This window comes from Artibeus jamaicensis, unplaced genomic scaffold (assembly GCF_021234435.1).
Source record: "Artibeus jamaicensis isolate MK-2021 breed Jamaican fruit bat unplaced genomic scaffold, CSHL_Jam_final scaffold_754, whole genome shotgun sequence".
Classification (NCBI taxonomy): Eukaryota; Metazoa; Chordata; class Mammalia; order Chiroptera; family Phyllostomidae; genus Artibeus; species Artibeus jamaicensis.
In genome coordinates this window covers 3,613,647-3,638,109 of record NW_026522054.1, presented here as the reverse complement: position 1 = coordinate 3,638,109, position 24,463 = coordinate 3,613,647, and the positions used below count along the sequence as shown (strand labels likewise).

Below are 24,463 nucleotides of genomic sequence, written 5' to 3'. Positions count from 1 at the left end.
GTTAGCATGCGTACGGCATGGCTATAAATTATGCCCGGCGTGTTCATTTTCAGCTTAAATGTGTTCTCATCCCGGAGGAGCCACTAATGGCGTCAGGTTGCTGATGTGAACAGAGCCCGCGCTACAGTGACTCTGGATTAATGAAATGGCAGCCACGGCGGCTGGGGCGGCAATAAATCCTCAGCCACTGGTGACAGGCATTTGAAATTAGGCCCTCCACCCACTTCCCTTGCCCCCAAAAGGACTCTGCCGTGAAGTCGCTTGGTAAATGTTTACCGTTGGCTAGATGCTCGCTTTCTGTGAAAAGTTGACGCACGCAGGGCCCCTTCCTTGTAGGGGCCCTGTCCTTGGAAAATGGGGAGCCGGCTGAGAGGGATTAAGAGCCTATTATGCTTTCTCCAGGAGCCGTGAAGGCAAATCCCTTAATCCAGGATCATCACTGACATAAATTTCATTCAGAAAATTGGCAAATGCGGGGTTCTCTCAGTGGACTCTGCTCCTTTGGCATGTGAGACAGCCCCCGCCTTCTGTTATGGCTTTTCCTAATGAATTTTAAATGAGGAACCCAGAACTCATACGACTCAACACCAGGAAGACAAACAACCCAATTAAAAAATGGGCAACAGACCTGAACAGACACTTCTCCGAGGAGGATGTACAGAGGGCCCGGAGACACATGAAAGGATGCTCAGCATCGCTAGCCATCAGAGAGATGCAGATTAAAACCACAATGAGATACCACCTGATACTGATCAGGATGGCCATCATGAACAAATCAACAGACGGCCGGTGCTGGGGAGGTTGTGGGAAAAGGGGAACTCTAGTGCACTGTTGGGGGAATGCAGACTGGTGCAGCCACTGTGGAAAACGGCATGGAATATCCTCAGAAAAATAAAAATGGAACTGCCTTTTCACCCAGTGATTCCACTGCAGGGACAATACCCTGAGAATCCTGAAACACAAAGTCGAAAGAACTTATGCAGCTCCGTGTCTGCAGCAGCATTATTCACAATAGCCAAGATCTGGAAGCAGCCTAAGTGCCCATCAGTACGTGAGTGGATCAAAAATGGTGGTACGTTTACGCAATGGAACTCTACACAGCAGAGAGAAAGAACTCTTACCTTTGGCGACATAATGGCTGGCACTGAGACTGTTACGCTAAGTGAAATAAGCTAGCCTGTGAAAGAAAAATCATATGATATACGATCTCAGTTATAAGAAGAATCTAATGAACAAAATAAACTAACAATCAAAACAGAACCAGAGACATAAAAACACAGAACACACTGGCAACTGCCAGAGGGGAGGTGGGAGGGAGATAACGGTGGAAAGAAGGGGAAGGGATCAAGGAACATGTGCGAATGGTCCACGGACATGGGCCACAGGGTGGGGGTCGACTGTGGGAGTGGAGGGTGGGCTGGGCGGAGGACAGAGGGGGAGAAATCGGAACTGTAATAGAATACAATAATAATAAACAACAAAAAGTACCATCGGGTTACGTAAAGGAGGAAAAAAATAAAAATAAATAAATGAGTAACCAAAACAATTCCCACCAGTGTTTTCCAAAGGCAGGGAGTCTGTATTTCATTACAAGGACCCCACGGGGTGGGAATCCAGGAATCCCTGCTCCTGAAAGCATTGTTTATATGTAGACATTTTTCTAGAAAGAAGGTCTAAGGATCTCATCGAGTTCACTAAATGTTCCGGGACACCAAATCAGCATGAGGGCTGCTATGGTGAAATGCACGGGCGGCCACAGTTTCTCCCCCAGCAGAGCACATGCACGGTCTGTGGTGGGACGGGGCAAAGGTGCGGTGGGACCCGGCAAAGGCACGGCTGCACAGACCCCGGGCCGGTCCAGGACTCTCCAGCCCACAGTGCGGACGTGCCGAATCCTGAACAAAGCCCACTCGTGATATTCTGGTGTCTTTATTATGCATTCAAAGCCACTTGACACAAATGCTATGCCAGACAGTGTGCATTGGAAGGACAAGGGGCAGGGCTTATTCAGGCTTTGATTCCCCTTTTCCTAATAACCCAGTAACCATTCAACATGTATTTGTAGAATTGGGTAGAACTGGCCTCTCAAAAAAGGCTGATTAAGGCACATTGTCAAGGTCACTTGGTAACTCAGCAGGCGGCCCAGAGCACCTGGCTCCAGGCCTCAGCTTCCTGACTTATATAACCTACCTTGTTGCGGTGCTGTGATGGTTAGAAAGACTGTGAGCCTTAATGATGTGCTCAATACCTGATAGACAGTGGCTCGTGCAGAAGCAGCAAGGTCAGGAAAAGGCCGCAGAACTCATCAGCGTGCAGGAGACCACGCGTGTTTCAGAGATGGAAGTCATCAGCAGGTGCTTAGCCAGGAGACTGCAGTTCCCACTGGTCAGCTTTCTCGGCTGCAGACTGAGGCCGGCTCCTTCTGGTCGACCAGACACCCACAGGTCATTCTGCCAGTGCAGCCACACGGCCAGAGGACTTGCCATGCCCTCTGAGGGCAGGGAGCGACCCGGGGTCGCCGCTCCAGATCCTGCCATCAGCCTTGTACTCCTTTCCTTACGTATAAAGTCGGGTGTGGATGCAGGAGGCTAAGAATCCTTTGCTGAAGGAAGCCAAGGCCTTCGGTAATTACCAGGGTCTCACCTGAGCAGGAGGGACCAAACTGCTCATGCGATCACTGAGCCAGAAAAGAATTTACCTCTTACTTTTTTTTTTGCTGGAGGAGAAGAAAAGGTTTTCTGTAGTTGTCTACAGCAGAGAGGTGGAAAAGCAGGCCATAGAGTTAAGGAATAACAGAGCGGGAAGAAGCAAGCAAGCCCGACTTGAGCTGGAACCTACTCGGTGCTATGCAGATCACGAGGTCAAACCGCAGACCTAGGGAATGAGAGAAAAAAATTCAAGGAAAAAAAAAAAGCATGACATACACAAAGGCTCATAAAATGCTGAGGGTAAGGGAGTTCGAAAGAGCCATGAGACCTTTGGAAAAAAAACATTAACAACTAAAACGACTTCTTTCCAGGATCCAGGACAAAACTCCCTGTGTGAGAGACGTATCTGCACAGGAATAACGAACACAGACACCACTTAACACAAACAGTGAAGACGCCGTCTGAAAATCCTGCTTCTTGCCCAAATGGACAGAGCCTAAGGGGAAACAAATGTGGGAACACTGATTTTTCGCCCATTATTCCTGCATAATCCAAGGAGAATGTTCATGCTTATTCTGTCATGTCTGTAATGTGACTTTCTATCTCTAATGTTTGAGATTTTAAATGTTACAATTACCGATGCGTAAGCAAAGAAAATGATTACCAGATGGCATTTTCAACCACGTTTTTAATATTTATTATCATCGTGCTTCTCTACAACTAATGGTTCTTGTGGTTTGCAGACCAAACGCCTGCCTTGTTTACCCAAACAGAGCCTTCTGTCCAGCAGGGCAGGGTCACGCAGCAGACAAGACGCCGGTGTGCGGCCGCAGTGAGGCGTTCGATCGGGGTACGAGCCACCCTTCCCCCACTGGGCTCCCTCAGGAGGCTCTGATGTTGGCGCCGCATTCTTCTAAGAGCAGAATCAGGTCTTCCATCAGTCTGTGCTCTCTGCCATGTGTCACTCTCATGATGTCAAATGCCTAAGGGAGAAGAAAGAGGGCGGATGAGACCCCGAGGCAGGTGGGCCCCTGCCCGCTCGTCGTATCCCCACGAGAGCAGGCCCACCACGGCAGTGGCTCTGTGGCTCTCCAAGCCAGACCACGCTGGGGCCGGGGTGGCTGCTTCACGGTGGGCTTTGGAAAGCACACGCACTCAGGAGCCACGCTGGGGCCTGCGTCCAACAACGCCCGTCAGGGATTCGTCGGCGCCTGAGTTTGGAGAGCAGCTCAGAGGTGTGAGAAGTAATATTAAAGATGGGATAGCACGCTCCTACCACCTTAAAATAAACTGTCGTTTCCGCATGTGCATGGGATTCTCATCCACACGCACTGTGATGATGTTCATACAATTTCTTGGATTCTTTTTGTGTCATATATGCCTGGCATTGGTATATAAACAACCCTTCCCTTGACTCTCCGTGTTCGGTCCATCACTAAATCTGTGGATTCTACCTGCAAGATCTTTCTGAAATCTTGGTGGGCTGGTCACCGCTTCAGTAAAGAGTACAAGGGAAGCGATGCAAATAAGTTCCAAGGCAAAACCACAAAGGCCACACAGCCTCTGCCTGGAACCACGGGCCACGGTGCTGTGAGGAAGCCCGCGCCACAGGGACAGGCCGTGGCAGGAGTCTGGTGACCGACCCAGCCGGGCCCTTCTGCCAAGTCAGCCTGGTGTTAAGAAGCCCCAGATGGTTCCCGCCAGCAGTGAGAAGACAGCCGGGCTCCAGTCTGCCCGACTGCAACCCTCAGGTCCTGACCCCAATCACCTATGAGCATCAGCAGTGCTGGCTATACTCTGCGAACTTTGGGGGTGGTTTGTTGCAAAGCAGTAAAGGACCAGAACACCATGGAAACTGTTTTTGCAATAAGTAAACCCCAGACAAATAGCACTGTTCTGCGCTGACCCAACAGGGGGCTAGTGGGAAGGTGGGGGACACCAGATCCGTGGTATCCCATGCAAACCTGCCTTCGGGAGACACATAATGGGTTCGCCCTGCTGGCTACCAGGCCCCCAAGAAGCACCTGGCACGCAGTCCTGTGGCCTCCGCCTTGCCCGTGCAGCGGTACCAACCCGGGAGTTTCCAGAGAGACGCCTGGGCCCAGACCTGACTCATGACTCTGGGGTGAGACCTGGGTTCGGGGTTTCCAACGTGCCCTCAGGGCTGAGCACAACCGACAGAGCAGGCTCTCGACAAGTAACAGCAGAATAAGGTTATTACCCAGTGTTAGTTTACAGCCAGCATAATTACCATGGTCATGGCCGCGCAGGCCCAATTCCAGCATGTTCACAGACCATCATTCACTCGCTCCTCCTGGGAACTTAGATGACTTCCAACTTTGCTATGATATGATTGATACAGACCTTTCAGTGCATGATTTCTTTGGCCTGTGCTCATATCTGCTGAAGACACATTCCTAGAGGTAGAATTCTGGGGGTGCACATTTTCAGAGCCATAGGGACTTTCAAGCTCAAGTCGTGAGCCAGAGCCCCTCCGTAACCTGCAGCCCCTTTGCCTCTGAAACTGTTCCATTTAGGTTGGAATCAAGGACAACAGGCCATCAGAGGGGGTCTAGATTTAGCTCTGAGAGAGGAAGAGAGAGAGAGAGAGAGAATGAGCGAGAAGAGCAGAGAGGAAGAAAGGACTGCCACTGCAGGTGCTGGTCCCCAGCCGGGAAAGCTCTCTCTGCTCATGGGACGGGCCTGTAACCCTAACAGGCCCATCAGGCCCATCAGCCCCCTACCTACTCTGACACCCCAGCTGGGAACCCCAGAAGGTGGCTGGGACTGAGACTCTGGGTGGTGGGGACTTGTCTGCGAGTCCCTGGAGTGTGCCTGCCCTGTGGGTACACAGTATCTGTGAGCAAATTCTGGGGTCGGGGTGGGGTGTCTGGAAATGGAGAGGAGGGGTCCGGAGTGGCCCCACTTTGCAGGCAGCCAACCTCCGTGAGGTCCCTCGGGGCTGAAGACCCGTCTGACACTGCATGGGGAGCAAACGTCTGATGCGTCATCCTTCCCCCACTCTCTCCCCTGAGGCACTGCCCAGGGTCCTCCACTGGCCCGGACAGCTGAGGTCTGAGGCAGAGACCTGCATGAGGGCAGGATTATAGAGAGAGATCAGAGAGCTCCAGCCCATGCGGCTCATTTGGTTGGAGTATCATCCATAAACCGAAAGGCCGTGGGTTCAATTCCCAGTCAGGGCACATGATTAGGTCGCAGGTTGTGTCCTCAGTCAGGGCGCGTGCAAGAGGTCACCAGTGGATGTTTCCCTCTCACGCTGGTGTTTCTCTCCCCCTCTCCCTCCATTCCCCTCGCTCTACCATTGGTAAGTATGTCCTCAGGTGAGGATAACAAAACAGAGAGAGGTCAGAGAAATTCTTCATGGGAAAGTCTCTACTTAAAAGCTGTCTTAGATGTTCTCCTCCCTTCTATCCAACAGAGGCCAGAGGGGCTGGTGATGTGGCGAAGACAGACGAACAGGCCACAGGTACCGCCCGAAGTGCTCTTTGCCGAAAGAGCCTTACCCGTCCCCACTGCCCGACTCACAGGCGGTCCGGAGAAAGGCCAGGCCTGTGTCTCGGGAACTCCAGACCAGCGCTTTCCACCCTCCTGGTTCTGCTTCTGCAGGGTCCTCCACTGGCCCGGGTCCAAGGACTGCAGGGTCCTTACCTGGAGGATGCTCTGTGCTTCTCAGTGGCTTGGCCCAAAGGCTAAGTGACAACTGTCTTCACGTCACTGGGACAAGGTGAGGCTGATCTGCACATCTCCAAACATTGCAGGCTCCTGTCTTCCTCCCAGCCATACGTTTCCCTCCCCCGCCCCAGGACCAGCGCCTGCAGGAGGCACCCAGTCCTGCAGCCATTTGGAACTGCAGAACCACCGCCAGCAAGGGGACGCTGCCTGGCCGCCCAGGCCTCACTTCCCACCCCTCAGCACACTGCCCTACAGGAGGGCCACGAGGACCCTCTGGCCCAGCGTCCTCATGTCTGCCCTGAGAGGCCGACCCCAGGTGACCGACCCCAGGTGAGCACCAGCCCTCCCGGCCCAACCCAGGGTTCACCCACGACTGCAGGGCGCGGCCTCCGCCTTCAAACAGTCCTCAGTGACAAGGCGAGGGGCCGGAGGGTCTCCTAGGTGGGACTCCTGAGACACACTGGGGGACCACGGGTGCTCCTAGTGAAGATGCTGCTGCAGGTGTCCTGTGCACTCTCAGCTGGTGGCGAGTACGGCACTGGGAGCAAAGACGAGGCAGGAGGCAGCCCCTGGATGTGCGCACACAGGATGTGAGATACTGAGACTAGACGCCGGCAGGAAATGGGGTAGAGCCGGGGCAGAGGACTGGAAAATAAAATACCCCCATCATTCTTCTGGAAGGTAAAACTAAACGCAGAAAGAATGAACACACAAACACTGTCATTTTCCCCGAGTCAGGGGCGGGGCAGGAGAGAAAAGGAGAGAAAGATGAGAAGAATGAGAGGAGGAGGATTTAGTAATGTGACCAATACGTCAGTGACTGTCTTCCGCGTCTGCCGAAGACACGTTCCGCTGAGCAGACAGTAAGTTGAAACTCAGACCCACTGATGCGGGACACCTGTCCGTGGCCTGGATGCCACCTGGGCCTGGACGTCAGTGGGGCAGCAGTTCACAGTGACTTACGAAGGGAGCTCTGTGTGGTTGTAAGGCCCAGGCTGGCTCTCCATGGAGGGAGGAGGAGGAGGAGGGCTTAATTCCTCCCAAAAGAAAGACGCTCAGAGTGAATCTGTTTCCCTTCTCGCAGCCCCTCCCAACTGCTCACATGTGCACATCAGAGCGGACAATTTCGGTTTCATTTCCTGCAGCAGTATATAAAACAGATTAAGGAAATATAAAATCGGAGCCGGCGTGTGCTGAGAAAAGCTTATCTGTTCCCATTAAATTTTATTTTTTTAATGGTGGCATTTAACAAGAGCCTGCACGTAATCGTCCACGGGGGACCCATTGGGAGCCTCCGAGGGGGCTGCGGCGCCCGTGCGCTGACGCTAAATGTCACACGAGAAATGGCAGTGCCGACCGTCTGCCTCATGACAGGCACGGTTCACTCGGGAATGAAGACAGCGTCCCAGACCGATTCCAATCTCATCACTTTTTTTGTTGTTGTTAAAGTAATTTTAGAATTATGGTTGTACATTAAATAAAGTGAATTAAATCAGATTATGATTTAAAGTCACAAACAATGTAGCTTTCTTATTAGTTTTTTTATACAAATATATTAAGCTTATCGGGGATCTCATGTGCTCTCCACCATGAGCCCGAGGGGATCCCACAAATGACTTCCTCAAGCATGATTTAAATGCAGACATAAAATCAGAGGGAAAATCGGAGGGAGGAACTCATCTCAGGATGAGTGCCGGAGCAGCGGGGGTGCACGGGGCACCCAGAAAAGGACATGCGAGCAGCCAGACCCCCAACGCAGTGGGCGGCTCCAGCGCCCGTGGGTCCCCTGGGAAGGCCAAATGGCCTTGTCACGGGACACTGTCTGAGCAGCTGAAATGCGGGAGAGTTGGCCTTACCCGGAAAAGCCCTGGGGCAGCCGGGAGACAGGGTCACAGCAGGACCGTGTGGCACAAAGGTCGAGGAAGGAGCTGGGGTGTCCAGAGTTGGGAGGGGGACCTCAGAAGGGGTCACAGACCCGGGGAGCCTCCTCCCAGTGGGCGTGGCTACCCCAGAGAAGGTGCTGCCGGCCGGGTTGCTGTGTTCAGCTCATCCGTGGATCCGATGGATATTCACTGAGTGCCTGAGGGGCCCAGGAGAAGTCCCGTCTCCTCCCCGAGACTCAGTTTCCTGGACTGAATAATGAGGGGTTGGCCTTGACAAATTCTAGGGGCCACCAAGCCCCAGACACAGAGCTGGGAGCTGTCCCTTTAGTTTCCAAGACACTGCATTACTGATGTCTAATTTAATGTGACTGTGCCCCTCATAAAATTTATGTTCTATGACTTGAATCCTTTTACATTTATTGAGACTTGTTTTACAACCTAGAATATGATCTATCTTGGTCTATGTTCCCCGGGTACTTAAAAAAAAATGTGTCTGCTGCTCTCGTTGGATGGAGTGTTTCATAAACGTCAGTGAGGGCCTGGTGGTGAGTGGTGGTCAATTCTCCCATATTCCTGCTGATTGCTGTTCTCATTGCTGTCAGCTGCCGACAGGGGGGTGTTGATGTCCCAGCTATAGTTGTACTCGCCAGTCTACTGTCTAATTCTCCTTCCAGTTCTTTAATTTCCCCCTACATTTTCCAACTGTTTGGAGGATACACACTTAAGATTGCTATGTATCCTTGGTATAGACTGACCTTTTTTTCATTACATAATGTCCCTGTCTGTAGTAAAATTTTCTTTGTTCTGAAGTCTACGTTATCTGATATTAATACAGCCACTCCAGCTTCCTTTTGATTATATTTTATAACCCTCTCCAGGATTACATGTTATTGATTTCAGAAAGAGAGAGGAAGGGAGAGTGAGAGAGACAAAACATCAGTGTGGAAGAGAAACATGGATCAGCTGTCTCCTATTTGCCCTCGACTGGGTACTGAACCCGCACCCCAGGCACAGCGCCCTGACCAGGAGCCAAGCCTGTTACCCGCCTCTCTGCACAACAGTGTCCAACCGAGCCGCCCCAGTCAGGGCTCCACTGTGTATGTTTAAAACCACTTCAGAGAGTGTTATAATTTTTGTTTCATCTGACGAACGTCACCTAGAACACTCAAGAGGGGAAGCAAAGTCTGTCTTCCTCACCCGTATTTTTGTGTGCTGTTCTTCCTTCCTAATGTTCCAAGATTCCTTCTTCAATCATTTCACTTCTGTCTAGAGAATTCCTTTGGCCATGCTGTTACAGTAGGTTGACTGGTTGCAAGTTCCTTCATCAGACAGTGTCTTGACTTCCCCTTCATTCCTGAAGGGTATTTTTGCTGAATGTCGGGTTTTGGGTTAACAGTTCTTTTCTTTCATTTTTTAAGTGGTGTCACTTTTGTCTGGTCTCTATGGTTTCTGATAGAAAAGCTCTGTAATTTAAATTGTTTTCCCCCTACAGGCAAGATATCATAATTCTCTTGATACTTTGAAGACATTTTCTCTGTCCTTACCATTCACAAGTTTGACTGATGTATTTCAGTCTGTGTTCTTTGGATTTTTCTTGTTTGGGATTCACCCAACTTCTTCAATCTGCAGTTTTGCCTTTTGTGTGAGTTTGAGAGTTTTGTACCATTATCCCTTCTATAAAAATACTTCATTGTAGTAAAATATACACTATCCACATCCAGAGATTTTGCATCATCCCCAACTGATCGTGTGCTCACTAAACGATCACTCCTCTGACCCCTCTCCCTCCAGCCTGGGAGCCACTGTGCTAGTTTGTCTCTCTGTTTGTTACTAGGTCCATCGTGTCATTGGAATCATTTGAAATTTGTCCCTTCGTGTCTGGCTTATCTCATTCAGCACATGTTCACCCATGTTGTAGCATGTATCAGGATTTCTTTCCTTTTAAGGCTGAATAACAAACTATTATTGGTAACGCTATTATTGATAATAACCTTATCAATGTTATAAACTATTAATAAACTATTATCAATAATAAAGATTTTTATTACTAATAAATGATTGTTAGTCATGCTTATTGATAATATTAATGTTTATTATTCGGCCTTAATATACATATAAACACACACACACACGCGAACCACATTTTGTTTATCCATTCACTCATATGTGGACATTTGGGTTGTCTCCACCTTTTGTTAATTGTGAATAGGGCCTTGTCAAAAGTAATTTCACCGTGTGTGAGGCTTATTTCTGGGCTCTCCATTCTATTTCATTATTCTCTATGGTGTCTTTACACTACCGCCACATTGCTTTGATTACTGCAGATCTGTAGTAAAGTTTGAAATCAGGAAGCCTGAGTCTTTTAACATTTTTCTTCTTTTTTGAGCTTTGTTTTGGCTATTGGGATCCCTTGAGGTTTCATATAAATTTTAGTATAGATTTTTCTGTTTCTGGGGAAAAAAATCAGGATTTTCATAGAGATTGTACAGAAGCTGTAGATCGCTTTGGGTGGTACTGACATCTTAACACCGTTGAGATATGAACATGGATGTTATTCTCTTTACTGCTGTCTTCTTTAATTTCTTTTCAGCGTTTTATAGTTTTTAGTCTATAGTTCTTCCATTTCTTTGGTTAAGTCAATTGTATCCTGTATTTTATTCTGTTAGACACTATTGTAAATTGGAACAGTTTTCTTTTTTTTTTTAAAGAAATTGTGCTAGTTTTTTAAAAGACTTTATTTATCTTTAGAGGGGAAGGGAAGGAGTAAGGGAGAGAAATATCAATGTGTGGTTGCCTCTCGTGTGTCCCCTGCTGGGAACTGGCCTGCAACCCAGGCATGTGCCCTGACTGGGAATCGAACTACGATCCTTTTGTTCACAGGCCTGAGCTTAATCCACTGTGCTATACGAGCCAGGGCTGGAACAGTTTTCTTAACTTCATTTCATATTGTTCACTGTCAGCATACAGAAATGCAACAGACTTTTTATACATTGATTTCATGTCCTGCTACTTTGATGGATTTGTGTATTAGCTTTAATCGTTGTGGGTGTGTAGGTGTGTGATCTTTAGCTGTTCCTCCACAGAAGATCATATCACCTGGGAACAGAGGTCTTTTCACTTGTTCCTGTCCAGTTCGGATGCCTTCATCATAATTCCTCCAAATTCTTTTTCTACTCCATCCTATTTCTCCTCTTCTGGGGACTCCAATGTTACGTCTTCTGTTATTGATCCTAAAGCTCTGTTCAGGTTTGTCCTTCTTTTAGTCGTTTTCTGTTTTTCTCATTAGCTAGTTTCTATTACTCTATCTTCAAGTTCATGAAGCATTCTTCTGTTTACTCTGTTTTTAAGCTCCAGTTTGTTTATTTTGGTAATTATATCTATCAATTGTTAAATTTCTATTTGTTTCTTCTATCTTCTATTTCTTGGTTGAGACTAATTTTTTCCTTTGTTTTGAGGGTGTCTGTACTTGCTCATTAAAACATTTTTATGATGGCTGCTTTACAATGTTATCAGATAATTCTAGTGTGTCTGGTACTTGGAGTTGGTATATATTGATGCTTTTTTTCTCCTTTAAAATTGAGCTCTTCCTGGTTCATAATTATGAGTGATTTTTATGAATGTTCTCAGTGAGTACTCCATGGAGATTCTGAATTTTATTCAGACCTTCAGCTTTAGCGGGCTCCCGCTGATGTTGCTCCAGCAGGAGAATGGGGGGATGGCACCTCGTTTCTGCCGGGTGAAGGTACCTGTCTGGGTTCCCCACCTGGTGCCTAGTCATCGCCAGGCTGACGCTTACTGGTAGGTAAATGTCTGCTTGTTTCTTTTACTGTCACTGAATTACTTTCATTTTACTGATCTCTCTCTTATGTTCTCTCTCTTTCGTTTTTAGTTCAGAAACATTCTCTTGAAAGGCATATTCTCTAATTTGGAGGTCAGCAGGGAACACTCATTAAGTGTCAGAGCCAGGGACTTCGGAACAACACTCTGAAGGCATCAGTGACAATGTGACACCTCTCTTCGGCCTGCCCTCCCACCTGACCTGTAAGGTGACACTGTGCATGGAGAGGAGGCTCTGTAACTAGGGGCTGTGGGCACTTCCGAGTCACGCGGGGGCCTCAGGTGGCCCTCAAGCCCCCTTCCCTGCCAAATACACACTTTTCTCTGGTGAGTCGGTGGTTTTCATCAGATTCCTAAACAACAACATGGCCAAAGAGGTTAGCAGCCACTGTTGTAGCAGATTAAGAAATGGGAACAGCGAAACTGCTGCTCTAAACCAGCCACTCGAGGGGCTGGAAGTCGGGGTGCAGGGTGGAGTCCACAGAGACCGGTGGGGTTATGCTCCGAGACCGCCCTGCGTGTGTGGGGTTAGCTACCAACTGTGCCAGAACCTCGGCCTGTGCTCCTGTTTGGGCCCAGGGAAGATACAAAAGACCCTCAAAACGTAAAATGCTTCAACAAAATGCAAAGAAAATGAAACAGCCATCACAGCGCGCTACAAGAAACTAACAACCGGTCACTGGTCATTGGCGGGCAAGAAGTCAGACTTTTTCCAACCGACCTCCGCTAACCAAACCACCAGCCTGCTGTGGGGTGAGGGCGGCGCAGCGGGCAGAACAGAAATGGGCTCCCTGGCAGGACAGCCGTGCTACGAACACTTGCCCTCCAGGGCCAAGAAGTCAAATTAGTGCCTAACAAAATTCTCCGAGAATAGATGGAAAGTAAGGAAAGTAGATTCGAGAGGGAGGAAGCCACAGGAAGGCACTGGGAAGGGACCCGGGACAGTCCTGTGGCAGCAACTGCAAGGATTTCAGCCGAGCGCAGCGGAGAGGGAGCCCCAACCCGAATCAGAGCCGGGCCGAGCGGATTCCTCTCCGGGAGGCGGCTGGGGCCCAACTGAATCGTGACCAATGTCTGATCCTGAAGCTTCTCTGATTTCCATCCCGGACTCAGCCTTTGAAACCCTTATTCAGCTATTTCATCCCATTATTTCCAGAGTCTCTAAGACAAGAAAGAATATCTCGGGTGCCAGTCGAAAGAGAACATTCGTTTCAAAAGGCAAAGCATGCATCTTCCCTTTCTCCTCTCGGGTCACCAGAGTGCCGAGAAAACTCAGGGAGGCTTCCTGCAGAACCGGTCTGCTTCCGACCTACAGGCCACTTGAGCTCATGAAGAGATGTTCGGGCCACGCCTCTGCCAGGCAATGGTCACCAAAGGTCCTGAGAAGCTCGGGCCCGTTAACTACATACAGCTGAAAAAGTCACGGCCAAGGCGGGGCTTACAGAGTCCTCTGTTCTTTAAAATCCATCCATTCAAGGATCGATCTGACAGAAGCTGCTGCATCTGGGGCATGTGTGTCTATGTCAGGTGCCCCAGGAGAAGCCAAATGTACCCACAAGGGTCCCTTGGAGGATTCCCACTCACCCTGGAGAGGTTACACAGCCTAATAGCTCAGAAGGGGGAGCACAGCAGAACCCCAAACCTCGCCCGGTGCTAAAGGGACCAGGTGGGAGTGATTGTGAGAAGGGTCCCTGTAAAACAGTGACCCTGTAGAGTCCCCAGATGTTTGGGACTCGGCAGAACATACCCTTACAGCCTCACATACTGCTTAAAACAGCTCTGTGGAGGAGGGATTCTGCCCATTTCTAAAGTAAGAAAAGGACATTCAAAGGGATTAAAAGACGCCTCGGGTCACGAAACCAGTAAATCCGAGTGCTCTTTCCATTACGCACACTGCCAGCGATGTGCGTTTGCTCTCTGGTTGATCATCAGGACAAGCGAGAGTGATTTTCCAGAGCCGAACAGGAAGTCTGGACCAAGGCCATGCCTTAACCCCAGTCCTCGCACCAGACTTACTGATGCCGCTCCGAGATCTTTCATCTGGCAGCTACCTGGGTCCATGTCTGGGCTTATCTTTGGTACCAGGAGGGGAGGATGCTGTGACAACGACCAAAGGATGCTTCTGGAGGAGGTGAGACAATCCCAACGATAAGAATGTAAGGAAGAAAGAGTGGAAATGGGCAGGAGGGAGAGTGTCACGTGAAGGGCTGGTGACGGCGAGCGCCATCCGCCCGCCCACACTCTCCCGTAAGTAAGGAGTGTCTAGCTGTCTGTCTGGGCCCCTGCAGGGGTGCCTTTGCCGCTGCGGGTATCAGATGCCTGCTCGGAGAGCTGCGTACAAGGGTTGTACTAACGCCTCCCATGGGGAACAGAGAAGTTCAGATCTCCTCCGATTTCTCCTCTGTGTTGGTGTCAGGAGCTCCTGGTCCTCGCAGAGGAGACCCACTGGGAGGGCGACAAGTACATGTCCCTCTCTGATCACGTTTCCCAAAGTTGACCCAACTCTCCCACTTATTTATCTGGCACTTCTTGCTGCCACTGTATGACCTCCCTCCATCCACCAACAACAAACACTTCCTAAATTTTGGGTACCTTACATGGCACGGAGTTGGGTACAGCGATAACCACAGGACCTCGGTGTCCTGAGGTGGCAGGGGTGCCAGGTGTCCCTACTCCTATGGGGGCAGTTATCTGCTGGTAGAGTGAAGAGAGCTGTGGGGGGACAGGGAGAGAACTACATCTGGGCCGGGCCTTAAACGATGGGCAGAGTTCTGCCAGGCCTGGGGCGGGCAGGGGTGGAGCCATTTGAGACAGCAGAAACTGCTTTGTGAAGACCCGAGTGTGAGCAGTCCAGGGTGTCTCTGGTCCTGGGGACTGGCCCGGTGCACGGTGGCTGTGTGGGGAGAGGGAGGAGGGTGCAAAGAGGGAGACGGTCAAGGGGCTGGCCTGCCCGAGACAGGGAGTATGGACTATGTCCTGTGGACAGTGGGTGGGGAGGCGGGGGAAGGGCATCCTATTCACCGTGGGTTCTGAGGCCAGTTTGTATCAGCGAGAAATGATTATTAAATTTTCATGATTCTTGTGAGCTGGTTGGTTTTATATTGTTAACTTAAAAATCAACCACGGAGGGCATGTTTATATCACAGACATCAGCAAACATCACAAATCAGTGGTTTTCAGAGCTAGTTGTTAACTATTTTTGGGCACGTGCGTGTACACGAGTGTGCATGTGCATGCAGACACGCGCGTGTAGAGTTGCAAAAAATCACGAGGACGGGGCCCGGCCACGGCCGGGAAAGGGTATTCCGGCAGAACAGCTCGAGGTCGGCACACTCACCAGTCTCAGGTTCTTCATCGCCTGGGGAAACATGCCCTGGTGCAGCTGCAATTTGCCGACTTTCATTACCTGCACACCTCTGACGGGGTGGCTTCCTGGGAAGAAGATCCTGGAAGAAACCAAACGGCAAATGGTGTCAGTGGCTCTGTCCCTTGCAGCCAGCCTTTCAGCAGGAGACCACAGGGTTGGAGACCACAGGCATGACTGTGAATGAGCTCCGGACACGGCCATGCTGGATTCCGGTGCGTGGAACTGAACCCAGAGAATGACACGGGTGTTACGAAGGGAGAGAGACAAGTGACTACTGGTTGGACCCGCAAGGGCCTCCCGCAGGAGGGAGACAGGCCTTCCGCTGTCTCCCAAGGGTTGGGGACGGCCTGGCTGAGTGGGGGGAGGGACGTGCCTCCCAACTGTCGGCACGAGCAGGGGCGTGCTCCACAGGGGACCACGCGTGCCTGCCCGTGGGAACCACTAACAACATCCCGGAGTCACGACCTGGGGAGGGTGTGCCACGGACCACTCACTCCTCCCACAGGTTTTCATGTACGAATTCACGGGCCCGGTTGCCGCTCTGCTGCACAACAGTGTTGAGGCCGATGAGACCAGGCGTTCTCCGGCGAGCGTGCACGTATCTGCAAACCATTTCCTCTCCCTGGGCCTCAACCCTTCCCCCGTGAAACGAGATACAGAAACGTGTCGTTCGTGCTGTTTAAGAAGTGGAAAGCAGTATCTGAGAAGGAGGTATTTAAATCAATGGAAGCTTGGCCATTCTTCCTTTAAAGAACTGGAAAGGGAAGGGGGGAGAACAAAGGAGACACCTGGGTCCTGGAATTCTCTCCCCCGCTGCGTCTGCCAAGAGATCAATCGGTCCAGCTCGGCCCTCCCAGAACGGACATCATTACCCACTTGTGTGGAAAAGATCTGGAGATCCCCAGACAAAAGGCCTCCGTACAGAACACCATTGTTGGAAGGTAATTGTCCCGGACATTTCCCTGAAAAGCACACCTGGGTCTGAGATGTGATTTTATTGCTATAAATGTGGCATAATTAAACTTAAAGGCCAAAAAGTAGTTTTACACTAATAATCACCCCACTGAGTGGAGGTGTGTCCTGTCAGTCAGGAGAAGAGTCAGGGATGGCAGAGAAAGGGGCATGAATGTGCCGTGACAGCCCTGTTCCGGATGCTTCAAGGCATGAAAAACGAAGAGACGGTTGCTCAGGAGAGGATGAGGAGGGAGGGCCGGTAGGCAGCCTTCCACAGGATCCGTGCTGAGTGGTCTCGGAGCCCCGGCAGGGTGTGGACTGTGTGTCTGGGTTGCGTCTAGAGTGTCCCGGCTGCCATGTGGGGTAACAATCACGATTCTTGCTGGAACATCTGCCCAAAGACAGTTGGAGAAGCTCACTCCTGCTGGGAGAAGTTCCCCACTGAGGGCAGGACTTTCATCAACTTGACCGTGTGTGACAGCGACGAAGAGACAGGAGGGCCTGCGAGTCATCTTCCATCACAGGACTGTCCAAAATCAAGGCCAGCCAAGAGCCTGAACCAGGGGTGCATCAGGGGTGCGTGAGGGTGGTGAGGACTAACACGGGGGGTGGGATTGGGAAGGTGTACCTCCAGGATGACAGGTCCTGTGCCCGGTGCTGGGAGGGACTCGGAGCAGTCGGGGTGAGTCCCGCCCTTCGCGAGCAGACAGTCTAGTTGCAGACACCAGGTAAGTTAAAGAGTGATGCAGAGAGGCGTGCATGACACACAGAGCTGCCAGACACGGGGCCGACAGCAGGTGCCCCAGAGACAGGAAGGGGTGTGGTGAGAGGCGCCGTTTTGTAGTGCGGCAGAGCTGGCTGAGCCTGGAAGGGGCAAGGGCTACCTGGACAAGTGTGCAGGGCATGGGAAGGGACAGAGGCTGAACGCAAAGTGCACCGGTCGGGTGGGCAGAGGAGGGGAGAGGAGATGAGTGTGAGGCCCAGTGGCACAGAGACATGAACGCGAAGCCAGGGAGCTTGAACTTCTGCTCGTAGGCACTACCGAAGGGCACTGAGAGTGTTTCATTGGCATAGAAAACAAAGAAAATTGGAAAAGAGACCCTACAGCAGGATGGTGGCAGTAAGAAGAGAAAGCAAGGATCTGATGCTGACTCGGTGGCACCTGGTGACTGGCTGGGGTGGAGCAGAGTCAGAGCTGACTCTGATTCAGAAGCAGAGAACATGTTATCCAGGCAACACCGAGCTCAGCCCACGAGGCGCTCTTCTGGTGCAGGTGCGGCGTCTCTCCTCACGGGCACAGAGACACGTGCTCCCCGGAGAAGGGCCCCGTGGGAAGCTGCCTTCAGTGTTTCTGTGAATCAGTGCACAGGAAGGAATGCGTTTAGTGAATGAGCGGAGAACAGCAGCACATGCACTCAGACCCATAAGCACCGAGCTCTCGCTGCCATACTTTACAGGGAGGCAGAGAGTCAGGGAACTGGAATGTCTCAAGTTCAAGGGTGCAGAGAAGGAAATACCCGATGGCCGGACCCAGGCTGTTGGCCTCGCTGAGGTGTCCTGTGTGATGCAGTGACCAATCACACTGCTTCATTACGGAGAGCGGTTTGGCCTTCGTTGGGTAGGAAAACCATGTACTGTTTGGGGCAGGAGTGTCAAACTTTTCACCGGGGGCCACATCAGCCTGGCGGGTGCCTTCGAAGGGCTGAAATAAATTTAGGACTGTGGAAATGTAACTACTCCTCAACTGTTAAGGAGCTGGAATTACATTCAGCCCTTTGAAGGCAACCGCAGGCTGACATGGCCCCCAGTGAAAAGAGGTTTGACGCCCCTGGTTTAGGACTATTTTTTTTGAACCGATATAAAAAAAACATTTCTAAATGTAAAAGGAGAACTTAACTTGCCTATATGAACTGTGCATCAGAGTAACCAAACAGCTCTAGGATATGAATATTAATTGACGAATGTGAGGTGGTGATTGAATTAGAAAAATAATTTTGCAACTGCTGAAAAAACAACTCACCCAGGAAAAAAGCACCACTGGATAAAGCCAGCAGAGGAAAGAATGCTGCAGGAGTCCACCACAGATGGATTAGGTTGTTACCACCCGCACCCAGCGATCCATCCGAGCATCGCTAAGGTGGGACGACCAGGCACCACCTGACAGTGGGGAAGCTGCAGCAGGAATTCTTCGGCACGAACTAGAAAGCACCTTCGAGTCAAAGGAGGAGGAGGGAAGGATGGGAGAGAGGGAGAGAGAGGAGGGGGAGGGACAAACGGAATTTAATGACACCCATGAAGTTAAATTCCACTTCGTAGGAATAACAAATGATAGACAAGTAAAAGCAACCAGCTAAATCTGAGATGTGGGAAGTCCAGCAGGACCTCAACCCAGGGTCTTCAAAAGGTCAATGGTGTGAAAAGGAGAAGCCAGCAGTGGAAGAGAACTCTCTAGATCCGAAAGAGAGTTAAGAGATACAACAACTAATGTATACATAGACCTTGTTCATCTTAATTCAAACAAAACAAATATAAAAGATATTTCTGAAATAATCTAGGAAATCTGAACGTGAAGTTGCATCACAACTACCTAAGAAAAGACCCACAGTGTTTTTCAGAGGTATAAACTGAAGTGTGTGTGGATAAAATAATGTAATGCTTGAGATTTGTTTTAAGCTTATTAGGCAGGATTTCTCCTTCCAGTAATGGTGAGTTAGCTTGTTTCAGACCAAACAAAAAAAGTTAGATGAAAAAAATTTTTTTTCTGCTCGAAGGTGTGAAAGACCCACTGAGGAGAGGGGACCCGAAGAGTCAAGATCACAGAAAGCGCAGGAGCCCAAGGTCACGGCTGTGTTTGTTGCCACTTTCCCTCTGCTGGTTGGAGAGGAGAGGCAGACAGGCTAAGCGCTGAGCAGGATGGGCAGCCTCACAGACACGGGGATGCAGAAACGGAGGCTCAGGGCCCACCCGGGGTGAGAGGGAGCCACGGTAAACATCCCTGCTTTCATTCTGGACCCCGAAGGGCTACGATCTAGGAAGAGTGGGAAGCCAGAAGCAGACCAGCCGTTCCAAAGACGGAGCCGTTCAATCCAACCCTGATTGATTAAGGGGATCTGTTTCTACCCTGACTACCAAGAGCAAAAGGCAGCTTCTCCTTAATTGAAGATAACACCATCCTGAACCTCCAATTAGCTCTCCGATTTCTCTATCCAATGCCCTGCACTCGGTAGAGTTACAAGCAGGAACACAAAAAAAACAAGGACTGCCTGAATACCAAGAGAAAAATACACTGCAACAGGCCCACGGTGCTAAGGTATTAAGGTTCTCATACAGAGACTTTAGAATGACTGTAATGAGTACATCTGAGACCTACATAATAAGAAAGAATTTTAGGAGAAAGTCAAAGATTATGTTAAAAATAACCAATAAAATTCTAGAACTGAAAAATAGAAAACTGAACAGTTCAGTATTAGGTCTGGCACAGCCAAGACAAGAACGGGTGAACTCGAAGGCCGGTCAAGAGAACGATCGATTGTAAGGCAGGAGGAGGCAATGAAATGGAAAGCGACGAGGGGCCCGGCCGTTATACATGTTAACTGGGATCTCAAATGAGACAGGGAGAGATTGGGACAGAAGCCATATACGAAGCCAAAATGACGGCAAATTTTCAAAAATATTGAGAGACAGCAAGTAACAGATTCGGAAACGTTGAGAAGTGCAAAAAAGAACGAGACAACTGAACAGAGGAAGAGGGGCAGGGAGCTAAGGGACAAAATAAATGTTGAGAAATCTTGATAATTAGTGCAGCTGGATGACAGATTTCTGAAGGTTCGCTGCGGCCTTCTCTCCATTTGGGGGGATGTCTGGAATTTTCCCTAATTACAAATGGGGGAGACTGGGTTTTACACTGGCACCTTCAGAAACTGAGGACTATGGTGGTGAACGGCCACACGTTTCAGAAGTTTTTGGAGTTTTACTGAGCTCTGAGCCATGCAGAGAAGCGGAGTGACAGACGCGATGAGTAGCATCAGAGACTCACAGACGTGGCAGCCACGACAACGGCAGACGCGGCGGAAGTGCACACTCGGCAGTAACAGGCTGTGCTTTCCGTCTGAAGTCAAGTGCAGGCACTTGGCGCGAGAGAAGGCAGAGAGGGTCGCCCGAGGTTCCTCAGCGTCTGCTTAAGTTACACCACCTGTTAGAGGGCGGATTCTTATGCCTTTGTGGTAGGGCAGCTTGATTTGGAATATGATCCCTTTTTCAGTTGTTCTTAGTTTAAAAAAAAAAAAAAAAAAGATCCTAATACTGGGAAACAAAACCAAAGGAAGAAAAGACAGACCACACTGGCTCAGAAGCCGCTTCAGAACAGGGTCTTACCCAGACCCTGAAGGATTCAGTTAGTCCGGAGAGGTGCTGCTCCCCAGCCGGGCGGTGACTCCTGGCTTCTCCGCCGCCTCTCCTGCTGGGTGGTGACTGGAAGATCAGCACCGTGAATTCTCACTCATTTCCCAAAGGGAAAGATCCTGGGTCCCAGCCCAGACTGAACCCTCAGTGCTGTGGTTCTGGCCACACATCGCGGAGCAGGACGGACCTGCCACCCACCCTGACTCCTACCCCAGAGGATGAGAAGAGAAAGCTCACAGCGCCTCTTGTACTTCTACCACACGTTACAACGGGACCTCACAGCGTTACAAGGGCACGTGACCTTATGCGATGAGCTTTTTCTGGGTTTATTTTATCCCGTAAAAGGAGTAAGCAGGATCATGTTCCTACACAAAGAATACATTTCTACTTTCCTTAATTTCCACCAAGCTGGTCCTTCACTAACAAGGCAGTCTTCTCACCCTCAGTTTGACAAATGATCATTGTCTGTGATCCACTGTTAGAAAGAATCTTTAAATCAAGTGGTAAGAACAGAAGAGCTCTTTGGTTATTTTTAACCTTCATGTGAGTCAAGCTCTTGAGCAGAGTTTCTATTTTTAGGTGAGTTAGAATGAAGAAGTGGAGATTTGGCTTTGAGATCGGGTTCCCCCACCTAGTTAGTTGAGTGACCACATTACAATTAACCTGATGGAAAGGAGAGAGACGAAAGAACATTTGGAAATGCACGAAACTACATGTAAACACAAACCAGTATGACGACATTTCCATGGCTAGGAAATGCAAGGTGAGCGGTCTCAACGCACTGTTACATCCATACTGAGATAAACAACAGAAGGAAAACCACCTGATCTGTTTTGCAAAGTTGAACAAAATACCCTCACGCCATCAAAACGGTTCTTTCTAAGACCCAAAAGGCCCACTTGGACCACCTGGATGCTTGCATTTCTTTTAAGATGCGGTTGAGCGTGTGCCTGCATGATGGGGAGCCCGGGGGACTGGGGTGGCCGAGAGAATCCTGGATGAGTGGCCTGGAGCTGCTGCCATAGGAAAGGTTTTTGGTGCAGGTAGGGTGAAGCGTCCAGTTTGGAAGCTAAAAGTTACTGTCACTTAGGCTGGACTTGCAAATTTCATCGCTGCCTTGCCAGACTTGCTCAGGTCCCGCCTGGCCCGTGGGCAGTTTAGGAGCCGCAAGGAGCCCTCGGGCTGTGCGTGCCGTGGTCCTACGTGTAGTCCAGGGACCGAGAGCGGCCGGGATCTCCCAGGCAGGCAGGACAATCGTCCCCTGTGCACACACAGCTTCCTTTCATCACCCACGCTGGCGACGGTGCTGCCCCTTGTGTAGCTTTCGCCTGTTTTGTCTCTTAGAGCAATTTTTTAGGGTGGAACTGTTTAATAATATTTTTAAAGATTTCAAAAAGGCCACCCAGCTTGACTGAATTATACTGTGACTACAATTTAGTTATTAAGTTCTTGAGGAAAAATTCGCAATGAGATTTTCATTCCAAAAGTCACACTTGCCTTACGTAAGGTGCATTTATTTATCCCCTTGCACGGGCGATCAAAGACACCTCTGAAATTCTGGGTGTACGTGCTAAGGCCCCTAAATATCTGAATACACGCATGGTCATACCATTCCGGGTCATTCCCAAGGAGAAACATTGAATGGAAATGTTAAAATTTGTTTTCGTATACTGTTTTATTTATTTGAGCCGGTCTGTTCAAATTCATGGAAACTGATTTGTTTCCTGTTTCTCGTAAGACGGGAGGCTGGATTCTCTCACGGAAGACAATGTAGAATGCTAGATAGAATATTTTAAAAGTAGTAAAATGCCGGCAAGGGAGTAAAGCATTGTCACGCCAAGTCTACGTGAAAAGAAGGCCTGAGAAGTGGGCAGGACGGTGAGCCCTCTGGGACCCCGTATGCTGGAGCCTCTGGCTTCACCTGCTTTCTGGCGCTTCAGGGGACAGCGCACGCCCAGGGTCTACCCAACACTGAGAAGCCTAGTGGGGACTCTGCCTTTCTGGGCAGTTACAGGAGACAGATTAGATTCAAAGAGTTGCAACAAGGCCAACAATGAAGCCAGAAGCCAGTAGAACAGCACGTTCAATGGCCCAGGAAAAACAAATTCCCAGTGCAGTCCTCCACGTCCCCAAAGACTCCTCTGAAGAGTCGGGCTGGTAACTGCAGGGTCCAGGGCTACTTTTCCGATGATGAAAATGTTAAACAAATAGACTGTGGTGACGGATGCACGCATCTTTAAATACACAAAAAACCCCACAAAAACCCAAAACGCAGAATTATACACTTTCCATGGGCAAACTGAGTGGCATGTGAATTATAGCTCAACAACACCGTTTTAAAAAATAAGATTAGCAGCACCTCTCAAAATGAAATAAAAATATTTAAGCATAAATCTAACAAGATATGTACAAGATCTATATAAGAAATACTACAAAGCCGTGATGAATGAAATCAAGAACAAAATAATTGGAAAATTGTCCATGTTCATGGACAGGAAGACCCAGTATCATCGACATCTCGGTTCCTCCCAACTCGATCTACAGATTCAGTGCCAGCCCAATCAAACCCCCAGCAGGTTAGTTTGTGGCTGTGAGCAAACTGATCCTGAAGTTTAGACGCAGGGTCAAAAGACCAGAAGAGCCAACGCAAGGCTGGAGGACTGCCACTGTCCAAGTTCAGGACTCACTGGAAGGCCGCAGTAATCAAGACATCGTGGCATTAGGTGAAACAACAGACAAAGAGGTCTCTGGCACAGAGGGAGGAATTCTGGAACACCCACATAAATACAGTCAACTGATCTTTGACAAAGGGGCACAGGCGATACAGTGGAGCAAAGACAGTTTTCTCAACAAATGGTGCCGGGACAACCGGACATCCAACAGACAAAAACAGGGACCTAGTCACAGACCTTACAGCCTCCAAAAACAGGAACTAAAAATGGGTCACAGACCTAAATGCAAAGTGAAACTACGAAGCTCCTAGAAGGTAACAGGAGAAAACCCGGGTGACCCTGGCTATACTGGTACCTTTTAGATCCAACACCGAAGACGCGATCCGTGAAAGAAGCAAGTGATAAGCTGGATTTCATTAAAATTAAAAACTCCCGTTCTGCAAAAGACAATGTTAAGAGAATGGGTAGATATGCCACAGACTGGGAGAAAATATTTGCTGAAGACAAGTCTGTAAAAGGTTGCTATCCTAAATATACACACACAAAAAAACTCTTCAAACTAAGCAGTAAGAAAAAATAACCCATTTTTAAAAAATGGGCCAAAAACCTGGGCATCTCACCAGAAAAAATATACAAATGGCAAATAAGCATATGAAAAAATCCTCATTCCATGTCATCAGGGAAACGCCAATTTAAACACCACTACACACCTATCAGCACAGCCGAACTCCAGAACCCTGACACCACCAAATGCTGGTGAGGATGGGAACAAGTGGAACTCTCATTCACTGCTGGTGGGGACGCAAAATGGTGCAGCCATTGGGAAAACGGTGTGGTGATTTTGTATAACAATGAACATGCTGAACAAACTAAACCATAAAGATCCAGGAATCATGCTCCACACAAAAACCTACACTCAGAAGATATTTATGGCAGTTTTACCCGTCACTGCCAAAACCTGGAAGCAACCAAGATGTCCCTTTAGGAGGTGAACTGATAAATAAACCA

At 49.4% G+C, this 24,463-nt stretch overlaps 1 protein-coding gene across 2 annotated transcripts in view; it reads right to left on the bottom strand.

The window, feature by feature from the left end:
• Positions 1-3,293: 3,293 nt before the first annotated feature.
• Positions 3,294-24,463, bottom strand: part of SMYD3 (SET and MYND domain containing 3) — a 460,068-nt gene continuing 438,898 nt past the window's right edge. The window contains exons 11-12 of one of the 2 annotated variants that reach the window (XM_053659583.1): positions 15,399-15,507; positions 3,294-3,631 (exon numbers count right to left, since the gene is read on the bottom strand). In XM_053659583.1, coding sequence (XP_053515558.1) covers positions 3,530-3,631; positions 15,399-15,507 — 211 coding nt within the window. In that variant the 3' untranslated portion in view covers positions 3,294-3,529. The remainder of the gene's footprint in view (positions 3,632-15,398; positions 15,508-24,463) is intronic. The other variant, XM_053659584.1, reaches the window with a different exon arrangement.